We start from the raw sequence: 16,459 nt of genomic DNA on the forward strand, positions 1-16,459 counted from the left end.
ACCAATTTTTCTCTTCCTTTATTCTTTCCTTTTCTTACCTTTCTTTTCCTGTCCACTTGTCATCTTTCTGCTGCTATCTTTTTTTCCTGACTCTTTGATTCCCCCTTGGGACAGTTACTTCTGATGGTGAAAGAAAATACAAGATCATTGAACTGACATTTTATTTTCCCTTCATTGTATGTTCTTTATATTTTATGTTGTTTTTTAAATTATTTTTATGTATTTTGACATGTCTGAAATCTTTGTACATTTTTTGCTCAGTTACATATAAATGATCATTTGTTTGTACAACTGTATTGTACTCTACTTTTTCTAAGAATAAATAAAGTTTTTTGAGGGGAAAATTTAAATAATACAAACATTGGCAAAATAGTGCATTGTAATGCCACCCAGAAAACTCAGGTTCAAGACTAACTATGAACATAAGAACTGGCAAACATCACTTAACTAGCAGCTTTAAACCAGCAATGAGGTTTCAGAAGCAACCATCAGTCACTCTAGGCTGCAAGATTTCATGCAGTTATATGACAAAACACAAAGCTTGAGGGAAGAGGTACAGAAAAAAAGAAGAGAGAAAATATCTGTACTCTCCCTTGTACAGATACTGATAAAAATTGAGAAATTATGAGTTAAACCACCTTAATTCACTCCTTGCTGGTTATTTGAACAACTGCAATATAAATAGTCTGAAAACTCACCTCTTTTCTGAGCAGAACCAGATATTCTGCAATACATAGTCATAACAAATGGGCTGATCAAAAGCCCATTGAAGTCAATGGGAATCTCAGCACTGACCACAATGGTCTTTGGATTAGGCCCTAAGTGAATTGAGCATGACATGTCATTCTTTAGCTTGCTGACACTGGGACCAGAACTGCGCCAGCTACTATGATATTTAAATATGTTTGTTGCTAGCTCAGTACCACAAAGGTTTTCCTGTCCTTTGGGGGCAGCAGTTTCTTGTCTGAGAACCACATTAGGAAATCCTGCTATAAGAGTCCTAGAGGGGTAGTCTAGACTAGAACATGATTTAGCAGCATGTTTCTTAGGAAAAAAAATAGCCCTGAACAAAAGTGAGCATAAAACAAGTCCCCTTGGAGTGCGAGCCACGCTGTTAGAAACAACACCATTTAAAGTCCCAGTTCAGCAAGCAACTTGAGTATGTGCTTAACTTTAATTACAGTGTGTTCCCATTGAAGTCAGTGGGGTTAATCATGTGATTAAAGTTTGGCATGTGCTTAAGTATCTTGCTGAACTTGGGGTTGTAGCTAGTTAGGTTCCTGACACTGTGCATTCAAAGCCTTTTTTTTTTTTTTGTATGTTTTATCTCAGCTCACAGTGGTATTTCCAAGTTGATTGTTTTGACAGTGAATGTTCAGTAATAATTAAAACATATATTTGAATCAGAATTTAAAAAATGAAATGTAACAGTTTCCCAACATTTGTTTTTCAACCTATTGTGGTTTGTAAAGCCTGAGGCCTTGATCCAACAAATCATTTAAGACCATATTTAATTTTTAATTGCCAGAGTAGAGTCTTGATTCTGCTTCCATTCAAATCAATGGAAAGACTTCCATTAGCTTCAATGATGGAAGATCAAGCCTTTGGTTTTTTGAAGTCAGCCTGGATTAATCATGTACTGAAAGTTATGCATGTGCTGAAGTGTATTGCTGGATCGGGGCATAATTACTTTGAGGCAAAAAAAATGTTATAGCGTGCAACGGTAACACATTTTTAGCTTAAATAGCTTGGGTATTTTAAAAGCTATTGACAGCAGATTACTAAGAGCCACTTACAAAGTAATCAGGCCTGAAAGGTTGTTTTTGAAAACGTATTTAGAGCTATAGCTCACTCCCACCAAAAAACAAAATTATTTCCTAGTTCTATTATTATAGTGACCATTACATTTCACAAGCATCACCACTAGTAAGAATAATTATATTATGCATGTGTATAATTATATTTAGAATTATATAAAACTATAATATTATATAGATTTTAACTTACTTTCCAGTATCTGAGATAAGTTATTTTCCCATATTCTAAACATAGAGAAATACTGAGGAATCTCAAATATTAACATGTCATAATTGTTGGTAAATGTTGACAAATAGGGCCTGATTTTCACAAGTTCAGCACCTGCAATTGCGGCCAGGTTTCCAAAAGAGCTCAGCCTCCATTTAGGCACTAAAATAAGGGCCAGATTTGGAGAAGTACTCAGCACCCAGCAGCTTCAATTGCAACTTTCAGTGTGTTAAGCTTTTTTGAAAATCTGCTATTTCTGTTGGTGCCTAAATGGGAGCAGAGCTGTTTTCAGATGGTGCGTGCTGATCACTTTGGAAAATCTAGCTTTTATTGGAGACCACAATGGACATTAGGCTAGATTGCCCAGTTCGAGATTGATTTGCACTGCATAAGATCAAAGTGACTTACAAGCACCCTGAGATGGCTAATGGAGTATTCCCCCTGTGCAGGGAAACTCTCCATGGGCATAAAGCTGGTGGAAGAGACTCCTCTGTGACTTCTGCCAGCTGCCTCCAACACTCCTGGCATAATGGGCAAAAGGGGATGTTTCAGCGGTGGGACCTGGACAGAATGGGGAGGGTAAGGGGTATGACCGAGCACGGCTCTGCTATGCCAGCTCCTTCACTGGTGCAAGTCAGGATGGGCAGGTACAGCCCTAACAGAATGCAGAATCAAGCCCTTTGTATGTCAACATCCAATGGTTTAGGACATGACCCAAGGTCCCCTGAAGACCATGGAAAGACTCCAATTGATTTCAATGTGTTCTGGATCAGGACCTTAGTGAATTTAAACTTTTTCAATATCAGAATGATGGGGTTACAGAGAGCCTATCAACCTATCTAATCACACTGCAGTTTCAGATGGTCTATATATTGCCTCATGAAAAATAGGCTTTATTGTAGCATGTGACCCTGGCTGCAATGGGACTATCTTTGCAAGAATATGATATACTGTTGCTAAAACAAACACCAGTGTTAGACATATGGCAGAAAATGTTTGTTAAAAAGAGTAAAATATTAAGTACACTATTAGCCTCACTATTTTGATCCATTTTTTCTCCCTGTTCTTCTTTCCCTTTCCTATCTGGAGATGGCCAATGAGGTGAGGCTGGGCCTCAGAACTATGGTGAGATTTTATTAAAAAACCACATACCAATATTTGATTTATTGTTGAAAGTGCCTGCACAGTTTAGCCCTTGCTAACTTTCTCATCTTCACCTCCTGAAAGCCCCCTTGATCCTAACCTTCCTATTGCTGCAAATGCCTATAGCTGTTGTGTACATAATGTTCACATAGTAGCTATTTTCTCAACATCCAACTCCCTCTCTCCCAAATAGTCCATTTCCAAAGACATTGGCATGCTCATAAAACACTACCCATTTGATGCTGCATTTTCCTGTTGCTTGTGCTGGAAAATGCTTCTATGCACCTTCCTTTTGTGCTGTTTATTTTAACCTCTTGAAGCCTGTGAACATGTGTCATGTGCCCAATCATTCTTTTTTATTAGCTTTGATAAGGACTCAGAAGCTTGGATGCCTCAGCATGAGGCTTAATGGCCCTCTACAGCAGTAACAAATGAGTGCTATGAGGCTTTCTTCCTTTCATCTTCTTGGGTTTGACTCTACCGTTAGCAATAAAGACCATCAAATATGCTACAGTTACTGCAGTTAGATAATGAGGTGTGGTGTTGAACCTCTGCAAATGGCAATAGAGCATTAGCATGTTCACCAGCAATCACCTAGTTTGTGATGTACTTCCCACATGAACTGTATGTTCTGCATGTTTATTAACACAGCACCATACAATATGGATGTATGTTGATATAGCAACAAATATAAATAATGGAGCTGGATCGTCAGGGTTTCCACTGGCAGAACTTCATTGGCTTATTGGTGTTACATTGATTTATACCAGTTGAAGATCTGGTTTGGTACTTACAGTCTATGGGACTGATCCTACAAACACTGTGTGAATAATCTTCAGGCCCAGGCCCTCATGACATAGGGCTAGATGGCAGCAGACAAGGTGGAAAGGGGAAGGGAGGGATATGGATTGCACAAAGTAAGGTCATGAAATTACTTACTTTTGTAGTGTAGACATTATGTCAATTCCACCTTATTGGTCATTTGTTTTGGGGTTTTTTTTACACTTTAATAGAAATGATTTGTATTAATTTGGTGCAGGAGTGTGAGTCAACACTGGAAATGTAGTTGAAAGAAGACTATTGCACTGACTACCTCCTGTCAGCATCCTTTTGCTCATTATTTTTTCCTATTTTCTTTCAGTTAGAAGTGAAGAGTAATATCAATTTCGCTTTTATGTGAAGTAAGGTGTACTGTTTCTGCTATTTAATTAAGCAAACCAATTCCTAATGAATCAGGTTGTCTCCACCAAATAGCTTCTGCTGAAGTTTTTGTGTTCTGTGGAGATGTTGACACATTTGTTGAAAATAATTTTACACTGCCAACTCATCTAATTTCTTTTTCCTTTCAATTGGATAAGAGTCCAGTTGACCTCAAACAATGTCAGTCTTACTGAGGTCTTTTTGTTTAGTTAATTACTATTTTAAAATACATAGTATTGTTTCTGCTTATATGAACAAAAGATTGTGGAAGACTGGTACCAGCAACTGGGATGTGGGTGGTCTGGCTTGGTGATCACCTCTGAGTTCAGGAACCAGAGGCCAATAGCCAGGTCTGAATCAGGAGCCAGGTGCCAGAGCCAAAAGTTGAAGCCAGGATCAGATACGAAACAGGAGCCGAGGGTCAGTGCTGAGTCAGAAGCCAAAGAGCTGTACTCTAGGGTCAAAGCCAGAGCAGTCAAACACAGAGCAGCAGGGTTCAGGGACTGGAATAAGGCTGAGGGCAGGAGCCAGGAAGAGGACGGGGTCCAAGTTAGAAACCTGAGATGAGACCACGAGTGAGGTAGCAAACACAGCGAGGTCTGAAGTAGCCTCAAGCCAGGATCCATCTTGTGGCACAGACAACTTCCTGTGTCTTTGTAACTTGAATAGTGCACCTGGCCCAATCAGGAACTCTGGAGGAGCCCCTCCAGTCAGGTCCCTATGGGTGTTACCTTTAGTGGAATGCAAGGCCTTAGGGTTCCCAATGCTCCAGTCACTGGACGAGACACTGGGGGGAGGAGGTGGCTTCAGCGGGGGGGGGGGGGGGGGGGCGGCGCAGGTTCAGGACCTGCGGATCCTCACAACAAGTTTGATTGCAGAACTTGGTCTATTTATAAAGGCAGACTTTATCCTCTAGTCATATTTAATAAGATACAATAGTATTCAAATCATTATCCAGCGGAATACATGCAAAACATAGTCAGCAAATTTTATGTAACATTAAGTGCTATTTGACTAGGTCACTTGCCTGTGGTAAATTAAGACAGCAAACATACATCACTATGTCAGTTTCCACATCTGCCTGCATATCACATATTTCTGACTAATGAAACCCTAGAATAATAAGAGTGGAAACTAATTTATATTTAAATTATTATTTGTATTAGCCTCATATAACATAACACATCAGGGTTCCCCCTCCCCCTCCAAAATATACCGAATTAAATATATCATTCCTGTTTCTTTCATTGAGCAGGCCAATTATTAGCTACTTTTTTACCTCTCTCAGAGTCTGATGGAATGAAATAGAATTATGGCTTTGCAAATGCATTACATGAAGCCAAAAGTAATAGTGAATGTAGTAAATTCAGGATTTCAAAATGACTCTCCTATTTGTCATACTTTATACACATGGGTTGTCCTCCATTCATTTCTCAGCAACCACATGCTTGAAAAGTTCATGTCTGATAAAAAGAATTCCTGGAATTTTGTAGTTGGTTGAGGATATCGATCTCAATGGGGGCTAATTGGTGCTGAACCAGTAGTATAGCCTATGGATACCAGAGCATGCAAATCTGCCTCTTAAGTGTTTTGTATTTTTTAAACAGACTGTCCAGCAGGGCTTAAAAGTTTCTCAGGGTTCATTTTCCACTTATCTGGATATTTATGAGGGTCCCATCACTTTGAGTGTGACTCAACCATTAATACCTTTATTTTCAGCATGACCTTGTGAGCTAAGGGATATTATCAATCCTGCTTTACAGCTAAGGAACAGAGAGATTGGCATATGATTTGGTCAAGGTCCCACAGGAAATATGTGACAGAAATGGGGATTTAACCCAGAAGTCATGAGTCTGAGTTCACTGCCATGACCACAGAATCATCCTTGTTTGTTTTTTCTTATATTTCCTTTACACAATGCAAGTTTCATATTTTTATTATATTTATTTTGGTCAAAACTCAAGTGTCATTCTTCCATACATTTCATTCATATATATATATATGTGTGTGTGTGTGTGTGTATATATATATATATATATATACACACACACACACACACAAATTGGTCCATGAATGATGATTGAGAGCCTGTCTACACTTGAAATGCTACAGTAGCACAGCTGCAGTTCTCCCATTGGCGGAGGTAATCCACCTCCCTGGGAAGCAGGAGCTAGGTCAACAGAAGAATTCTTCCATTGATATAGTGCTGTCTACACCAGGGGTTAAATGGACTTAACTACATTGCTCAGGGGGTATGGGTTTTTCATACCCCTGAGTGATATAACTGTGTCAACCTAACTTTTTAGTGTAGACCAGGCCTAAGAAAATTTTACGTAAACAGACCATAAGCAGTTTTTATGCATACCTCAGGCATATTAAGAACTGCATTAACATCACTTTAATACTTGAGGCAGAGATGTCTGCATGTGACCTAGAGATGTCAATACATCCATCATAGTCCCTCAAGGTATGTGCATGCTGTTTTTCTAAATTTTTATTTTTTGATACTCAGGGACTTTCCTCTCCACCCTTCAGTCCAGTGTGGTTCTGTTAGCATACGTTTGGTGTACGTACTCTTTATCGTAGTATTAGTTATGCAATCCATCACCTGACCCTTCATCTTTCTTGGGTTCATCTGCTTTTGACTTGTCCAAAACAGCTTCACCAATCTGTAGTGACTTTCCCTGGTCAAGGGGATTCCACTGAACTCAGTGATAAGATCTGAGGAGAATGGGTAGAATAAAGAAGAGGTGTTAGTTTCCTTAAGAAAAGATTCTCACCTAAAAGCCCTCCCTCAAGGAATCTGCGGCCTTCAGGCATACTGCTAAGAACTTAGACATTTTATTAGCTGTGTTCAGGAGGTCTTGGATAACCTTCTAGACATCCTTCACCCAACAACTCTTCTCTGAAAGTCAATGAGGCATTGCTAATGACTGCTAATGTCAATTAGCAAAAAGTATCCAAGGTAATTCCCAGGTTTTTCCAAACTCTCTCCAAATATTCATTTAAAAAAAAAAAAAACACACCTGAAAAAAACAAAACAAAAAACCTGTTTATCTCTGCACACCTATATAAAGAATATTGATTACTCCTTAAAACTTGCATATTACATGGTGGTTAATGATCACAGTCTCTCTCAAAAATAAAAATGATATCCAAGTTATCCAGGGTACAGAGTCTTAGTTAATTGTAATTGTTCTCATAGAGGGTTAGTTGTTTGAAAGAATTTCCTGAGGCAGCCTTCAATTCTCTGTAGAGGGGTCATAGCTGTGAACTTTGTCAGTCAGGGTACCAATAGCCACAGTCACAGGACCCATTTTTCATGAACAAATTCTTACAATATTTCAGAAACCTGCCTTTCCCTCTTCTAGCTCAATTTACCGAGGGAACGAATGAAATTCAAACTGGCATTTAGTTAGGGTTGGTCCTGCTTTGAGCAGGGGGTTGGCCTAGATGACCTCCTGAGTCTCTTCCAACCCTAATCGTCTATGAATCTATGAATGAGATAATTTGCTTACCCAGCAGAAATGGGTGGTTAGTTGTTTTTCTCAGTCAGGAGGAAGACATGCACTTATATTCATCCTCTATATACATATGTGTTTTGCTCCATTTCACTGATCATTCTCTTCAGATAACCCGCAAGGAATGTAATAATAATAGTAATAAAAATAATGAAAGAGAACGTATTGAGAGAGTAAAAGAAAATGACATTGTATGTTTGACATTGACATTAATGGCATCTAATAGAAAAGTGTGAGAGCACACACATTTTATTTGATAGTGTGTGTATGGATACAACTATACATAAACAATACACATATAGCTATGGAATACATACATTGATAGAAATATACATCAGTATAGATATTACATAAATATATACAATATGAATGAATATACCATATACATATTAACTGCAAAAATGTCACTGTCCCAGCCTCCAAACAGTCAAGTCTGGAGCAGTTTATTCACCTTTGGGAGCGAAATGAGTGGAGATAATCAGAAATATGTGGGAAGAACAGAAACAAAGCTTCCAGACTAGTAACCAAACTTCAAGGCCCAGTGTGAAACACAGCTCTGTGTTCAAAATCTCCAGTCAAACTGCTTCTCTGCCCTTTGTTCTTCCCAGCACAACTGCTGACTCCTATGCTTCTTTATCCTGCCCCAAACCTATTAAAAGTCCCTTTGTAATGATATCATTATAGCAAGCCACAAACAGGAGGTGAGCTGCTTACCCTGTCCATTCAGGCACTGTGTCTCCTGCAATGAGCCATACCATTAATTCTTCTGCACAGCCTCAGTTCAGATAATTAGTTCAATAAAGTTATTGAGCAGCAGTTATTAACTATTATTAATTATCTTTCTTACTACAATAGTGCCTGGAGGCCAATCAGGTTGTGTCACCATTTTGTGAGGTGCTGTACAAATATAGAGTTAAATAGGCCCAAAGGCTCTTTTTGACTTTTGCTATACTACTTTAGAATTGCACAATTAAAAGCACAAAGCATCAAGAGATGCAAAAGCATTAAGGATCCAATGGCAATGTTAACCCACCATATGGCCTGTACCTTTTGTGGTAAACCTAGAAAGATATAAAGTGTGATACATAAAGCCTCATATTTGACAAGAATTACAGAAAAGGAAAATGGCTGGATTAAAGCACCTGGAATCTTAACTTTTGCATTCCCTGGCTTTCACTGTTTGAATTATAAGATTACTATTTCATTAACTCATTTTCTCTATTTAATTTCCTAGGTAATCTTTAAAGAAAAAAGGGACAGCAATTAGTCCTAATTAAGCTTATAGTTTACAAGTTCTGTTGACTTCGTTAGTGGAGTCTGTAATTTCCTTAAACCTCATTGGGGCTGCAGTTTTGGGGATCTTTGTTTCTTCACGAAAGCAGCACTGTCTTGCTGGGGCTTTTAGCAGGGCTGTGATTTGGAGGAACTTCGGATTCCACAGGAGTTGGACTGCTGTACTTGGAGCTGAAGAGTTGTATAGAAATTGGCGTGCTTTGCTGGAGGACTTAAGAGCTCTGCAGGAGCTGGCTGGAATCCTGGACAGTTTAAAAAGCACACTTCTCTATAACCCCAAATTAGCAAAGCACTTAAGCACATGCTTAAATCCATCCCTATTTAGTAAAGCACGTAGGTACTTGCTTAACATTGATTTTAATGGACATAGACGTGTCTAAGTGCATCACTGGATAGGGATTGTTTGAAGAATCTGGCCACAGCTGCACATATATGCCCAGTCTGTCTGTCTGTCCTCCAATGCGTAATTTAGTTATAATTTACAGAAATTGTCTACTGTGCCAGCTCAGGCTCATGCTTAAATGCTCATAACTTTATCTTAAAGTTTTTTTCAAAATTGGCAAATCACCCATCCTCACTGATAACTTTTCACATGCCAATTTTGAAGCTTGATTATTCAGAAGTCTTTCAGTTATTTCTCTGCAGGGAAAAAGAAGGTGAGCAGAACTTTAAAAAAACAAAAAGTGTCATTTCTCACCCTCATCACCTGAATGGGGATGGGGATAGCTCAGTGGTTTGAGCATTGGCCTCTTAAACCCAGGGTTGTGAGTTCAATCCTTGAGGAGGCCACTTAGGGGCAAAATCAGTACTTGGTCCTGCTAGTGAAGGCAGGGGGCTGGACTCAATGACCTTTCAAGGTCCCTTCCAGTTCTAGGAGATAGGATATCTCCATTAATTTAATTTATTTATTTAAGGAGGCAGAACCAGTTTTAATTGAAATTTCCACATACAACATTTTTACTTTAGAATGGAGACATAGGGTGAAATTCTGGCCCAGTGAAGCCAATGGCAAAACTCCCATTGATTTCAAGAAGTCCAGGATTTAACATCTAACATAGAATTTTTCAGAGTTTTGAATGAATGAAACGGCAGAAAAGAAGGGTGTTCATTTATACTTATACAATGATCTGGGCACCTATATAAAAATGACATTGTAGATGTTCACATTGATTTCAAGGAGGGAGGATCAGATACAAAATTAAAAACAAATGAGTTGCAAAATGCAAGGACTCATCTATCCACACTTTCGGAAAAGAGCCTGCAAAAGGAGATGTGTTATACACTATGTCAAAAAGGTAACCAATCTCATACTCTTAGATCAGTTGGAGACATGATTTCCAGACTAGATTATCACAATAGTTCCTTGGCCTTAAAATGTCTGAATTAAGTCTCCTCTACTGAGAATGCCCCATCTGTAGCCTTTTGATGTTTATATCTTAAAAGAGCTAAGCTAAATATATCACAAGGAATAATTAATGTGCTGAAGTTCACCTCTTTTTCTGTTTGTGAGAAGATCACAGAAGTTTTGAATTTATTCATAATTCTAAATTAGTCACAGTTTTGTTTTTGCTCTTCAAATAGCTCATAAACTGTTTGTTGCAAGTATTAGAATTAGGACTGTCAAGCGATTTAAAAAAATTAATCGTGATTAATCACGTGATTAAAAATATTAATCGCGATTAATCTCACTGTTAATAATAGAATACCATTTTAAATATTTTTGGATGTTTTCTACATTTTCAAATATATAGATTTCAGTTACAATACAGTATACAAAGTGTAGTGCTCACTTTATATTTATTTTTTTATTACAAATATTTGCACTGTAAAAAAGAAAAGAAATAGTATTTTTCAATTCATCTAATACAAATACTGTAGCGCAATCTCTTTACCATGAAAATTGAATTTACAAATGTGGATTTATGTACAAAAAATAACTGCACTCAAAACTAAAACATTGTCAAACTTTAGAGCCTACAAGTCCACTCAATCCTACTTCTTGTTCAGCCAATCGCTCAAACAAGTTTGTTTACATTTATGGAAGATAATGCTCCCCGCTTCTTGTTCACCATGTCACCTGAAAGTGAGAACTGGCATTGTTGCAGCTGGCATTGCAAGGTATTTACATGCCAGATGCACTTAAGATTCATATGTCCCTCATGCTTCATCCACCATTCCAGAGTACGTGTGTCGATGCTGATGACAGGCTTTGCTCGACAACAGTCCAAAACAGTGCAGGCCGACATATGTTCATTTTCATAATCCGAGTCAGATGCTACCAGCAGAAGACTGATTTTCTTTTTTAGTGGTTCAGGTTCTGTAATTTCTGCATTGGAGTGTTGCTCTTTTAAGACTTCTGAAAGCATACTCTACACTTCATCCTTCTTAGATTTTGGAAGGCACTTCAGATTCTTAAACCTTGGGTCGAGTGCTGTAGCTATCTTTAGAAATCTCACATTGGTACCTTCTTTGTGTTTTGTCAAAACTGCAGTGAAAGTGTTCTTAAAGTGAACAACATGTGCTGAGTTATCATCCGAGTCTATTATGACATGAAATATATGGCAGAATGCAGGTAAAACAGAGCCGGAGACATACAATTCTCTTCAAAGGAGTTCAGTCACAAATTTAATTAACACATTATTTTTTTTAATGAGCATCATCAGCATGGAAGCATGTCCTCTGGAATGGTGGCCAAAGCATGAAGGGGCATATGAATGTTTAGCATATCCGGCATGTAAATACCTTGGAATGCCAGCTACAAAAGTCCCATGCGAATGCCTTGTTCTGACTTTCTGGTGACATTGTAAATAAGAAATGGGCAGCATTAGCTCCCGTAAATGTAAACAAACTTGTTTGTCTTAGCCATTGTCTGAACAAGAAGTAGAACTGAGTGGATTTGTAGGCTCTAAAGTTTTACATTGTTTTGTTTTTGAGTGCAGTTATGTAACAAAAAAAATCTACCTTTGTAAGTTGCATTTTCACAATAGAGATTACACTACAGTACTTGTATGAGGTAAATTGAAAAATACTATTTCTTTTGTTTATCATTACAGTGCAAACATTTGTGATAAAAAATAATACAAAGTGAGCAGTGTACACTCTGTATTCTGTGTTGTAATTGAAATGAATATATTTGAAAATGTAGAAAAACATCCAAAATATTTAATACATTTCAATTGGTATTCTATTGTTTAACAGTGCGATTAATACTTCGATTAATCATGATTAATTTTTTAATCGCAATTATTTTTTTTATTAATTGCATGAGTTAACTGCGATTAATTGACAGCCCTAATTAGAACTTTACCATTTTCACCCCACTGGTTAATTATCCCGGTCACATTATTTCTGTTCCTGACTCAGGTCAGAAAGCAGCACAGAATGAATTATAAATATTACAATAAAAATACCACTAATCAATGTTGGTGTATATTTTTGCTTAACATTAGTTTATAGGAATAAGATAGCTAGCAGAAATCAAGAGAACATGAACAGATCATGAACACAGAAAAATTAAAATTGATTCATCTTTGAATCTGAACACGTGTTCAGGGGAAAAAATTCCAGCATTCTTTCCACTCTAATTTTGCAGCTGATTAGAGCAACAACAGTGGTCTCTCAAATAACCAAGCCCTCTGCACTTTAGACCCAAATCAGCAGCCCCTTACAAGTACACCCTCAAGTGAATAGGAGTCCAGGGCAACTCGTGAAGAACTGGTGTAATAAGCTCTCTGTAGTTACCATAGCTAGGCAGGTAGCTCATCATATGTTGAATTAGATAAAGCTTGCAAGTGACCTTCACTGGTAGACCCAGGTAGGATGTTTAGGTTCTAATGAAAACAACTTAGCCATCTTAAGTACAGCATTTGCTTCCTAGTGGCTGCTACAATATAAACAGTCAGTCCAATGACTGTATCTCCCCCCCCCCGCCCCCCCAAGTCCATTTTTTCAAGGTTTTTCTAAATTGACAAACCAGTGGTGCATTACAGTGCTTCCTTTGAGACTTTGTATTACAAATCCTTTGGGTACACAGCTACTGTGTGATAGAGAACACATAATAGGTTAGAGCTAATGTGTTGTCTACCTTCATGAATGAAAAGAATGATAATTCAAGTGTGGAAGTCATTAAAAGGACTTCTACACTACTGAAAGTGAGAAGACTTCTTATTAAATGTAAGTAGGGTACATTCTATTTTTGTCTTTAAAGTTTCTTTTCTAATTTTCTATTGATTTATCTTCATTTGGGAATGGATGACATATATAAATAATTTGGCAGAATTTTTTTTTTCCTGAATACTCTGATGATGATTTTGTGGTGTGTCAGGCTTCATTGTCACTTTTCTAGGAGTAGCTATGAGTGTTTGGCATGCCAGAAATGTGGTCATGATAAAAAATTAATGGAAGTCATTAGGAGACCTTCCATTGATGTCAAAGGGCTTTGGATCAGTTCCATGCCTTTAGCCTTTAACTAGGCAAAACTCCCAATAGAGTCAATGGGAGTTTAGCCTGAGCTAGGGCTGCAGGTTTGTGGCCAGCAATGTGTTCTGATCTTCAGGCCTTTGGGGGACCAGCAAGCCAGTTATTAAATGGTAATGAAAAGTAGAGATTGACCAAAGTCACAAAGTTAGTGTTTGACAATTTATGGTTTTGATTTGGGCTCATCTATAATTAAAAGCTGTATATACAGACAGTTGGCAGCTGAAGAACTATTGTGTATTTGGATCAAATTCTCTAGTCCAGCTGAACTTTGCTTGGCACAGGACCATAGGGAAAATGTGGCCTAGAGCCAGTTTTACATTTCCCCCATTCCCAGGGCCACTGAAGACTGGGTTATTCGCTGGCATAAGACAGAGAAGCTGCGAGGCTATTCTACCTAGCACCCAGCCACCCACAGCCCTGTGAGACTATTTCACCATCCAGGGAATCATCTGGATGCAGATCACATACATTTTTTCCCAGGACATTCTCACTATGGGAGCTCAATACCACGTTAGAAGTCTAGAATACAAGAGGGATCTTCTATCATCCAGAGCTTGTGGGCTAACAGATGCTTTGTTTCTGGGCCACTATTTCAATGAGATCAAATAATCAAATTCTGTACTTTGAAAATATTACATACTTTAGGTCTGCTTTATGAAATACCATTTACATTACATATACATTGTCCTCTATAAAACCACCACCCCGGTACTTGCTTTCGCCATGCAGTTTATGTTGTTTTCCATTCTACATATGGGAAATACAGTAGTGATGCAGTAAGCAGCCCAGTTTAGTCCCTCACTGGTTTGTGTTTTAAAGACCAGCTCTCCCCTTGTGCTTTTATCCTGGCAGCTACAATCTGCTGCGATGCCTGAGCTGACAGTTCCTTAAGGGAGTTCAGGGAAAAGCAATCTCAGTGGAAGGCCTCAACTCTGGAACTAAGTCCTTCCTTTGTTCTGACAAAGGCCATATTTGTCAACCTTCAGGTCATATTGGGTCTGTTATCTATTTTGTTCAAAACTAAAATTGAGGGAAATAAAAAAGGTGAGCGTGCGCTTCCAAGCTTCTCTTACAAAATAACCTCCACCTGAGTCAACAAAATGAATGAGATGCTGCTCCAAGTAGATCACATGAACCTTCTGAGCATGGCTCACCATTGGTGGGGCTTGAATATGCCCAGTAGACTTCTTGGGCTGGGCTCCTTCCTGACTGGTGAAAAAGTATGTGATTGTATCTCCCCACTGCTTCCCCAAATGAGCCATTGCTCAGTGTGTTGTACAGTTTTGCGATCTTCCTCTCTTTTCTGATATGAGAAATTAAATATTTAACAATGTTGATATTTAGGTTGTCATCAATGAGCATCTGAGTTCATCTCACTGTGATGAATAGGGCAGTTCACACCTCCCAGCCAGCATTATTGTTCCAGGCTCTCTGACATCTCTGCATCGATTACACTCAGTTCACATTTGGGAGGTGGGATTTCTTCATAACCATAACAGCTAGAAGCTCACTCTTTGCTCCAGAATAAAAACTGAAGTTCTGGCAGACAAGATTGTAGCTCGAGGAAGGTGCTGGTGTGACATTCCACTGTGTACAGGTGGAACCAGAGCTAAGGTTTTGCCTCAAAGAGGGAGTGGTTTAAGGGGTTCAGTTGTGGATTGTCACTGAGTTGACTTTTTTTTGGTATGTGTTTTTAAGATTAAGTTGTTATGGGTACCTGGAGCTTTTGCCTAAGCAAATCAAATTAAGTGACCGACTAAACAATGGCTTCCACCACATAGTGTGGGGAGAGAGACAGATTTTTGTTTGGACTGATTCCATTGTTTTTACCTCAATAGGATAAAGAAGTAAATCTGGAGCAGGTCCACAGACGTATGAACAGTTTAATTGATGAAGACATAGCCCACAAGCAAATCTCTCCAGCGTCGATTGAAATCTCAGCCTTGGAGATTGGTGGCATGCAGCCAAGTCAGACCCTGGAGCCAGTACGCGAATACCAGAACACACAACTTTCTGTCACCACCTTTTTACCAGAACAGACAAGTCATGGTGCCAGCAGGACACTCACAACTGCCTCTGGTAGTAACCTGCCATTGCCCCTTAGCAGCTCAGCCACCATGCCCTCTATACAGTGTAAACACAGATCGCCAAATGGAGGACTGTTTCGTCAGAGCCCCGTGAAAACACCTATCCCGATGTCATTTCAGTCTGTGCCAGGGGGAGTCATTCCAGAAGCCATGGAGCCTTCCCATGGAACATCCATATAATGAAAACAAACAAACAAAACAACCAGCAGAGCTTTTTAATACAATCTGAAACAAAAACAAAAACTTTTACATTTTTCGTGTACATATCTGTAAATAATGAAAGAATGAAGTGGGGTAAAAGTGTATTTTGAATATTCCCAATTTTCGAAGTCAGTAAAAAACAAAAACAAAAACAAAAACAAAAAACAAAAAAATGTATGAATGACTTTGTAAATTTTGTTCTATATGAATAAAAAGGCAAACTACTTGTGATCGTTCTCAAGTGCCAAAGAAGACCTGTTACTGGGACTGAGGGCAGTTAAACAAAAAATCATGGATTTCAACCTTTATTCCTTATTTGTTCTATTTTTGTTTTACTATTTTTGTTTTAAAGCAGTAAAGTTATCCATTTGTCGCTGTAAAAGTTTACTCTCCTCAGCACTCTCTTCTTCTCGGTACCCTATTTCATAGTCATGGTGGCAGTTCGCTTGAAAATCTAACAGCAGATATTAGCAAAGCAGTAATATATGTTTTAAACCTGAATTATAACTA

General features: G+C 38.4%; 1 protein-coding gene across 4 annotated transcripts in view; it reads left to right on the forward strand.

Annotated features, from left to right (window-relative positions):
- The window catches only part of GRID1 (glutamate ionotropic receptor delta type subunit 1), an 817,493-nt gene extending 801,308 nt beyond the window's left edge, over positions 1 to 16,185 (forward strand). For 2 of the 4 annotated variants that reach the window (XM_054034733.1, XM_054034734.1), the window contains 2 exons: positions 3,115 to 3,150; positions 15,500 to 16,185. In XM_054034733.1, the coding sequence (XP_053890708.1) occupies positions 3,115 to 3,150; positions 15,500 to 15,928 (465 nt within the window). In that variant the 3' untranslated portion in view covers positions 15,929 to 16,185. The remainder of the gene's footprint in view (positions 1 to 3,114; positions 3,151 to 15,499) is intronic. The other 2 variants (XM_054034736.1, XM_054034735.1) reach the window with 2 other exon arrangements.
- Positions 16,186 to 16,459: the final 274 nt, after the last annotated feature.

This window comes from Malaclemys terrapin, chromosome 7, assembly GCF_027887155.1.
Source record: "Malaclemys terrapin pileata isolate rMalTer1 chromosome 7, rMalTer1.hap1, whole genome shotgun sequence".
NCBI lineage: Eukaryota > Metazoa > Chordata > Testudines > Emydidae > Malaclemys > Malaclemys terrapin.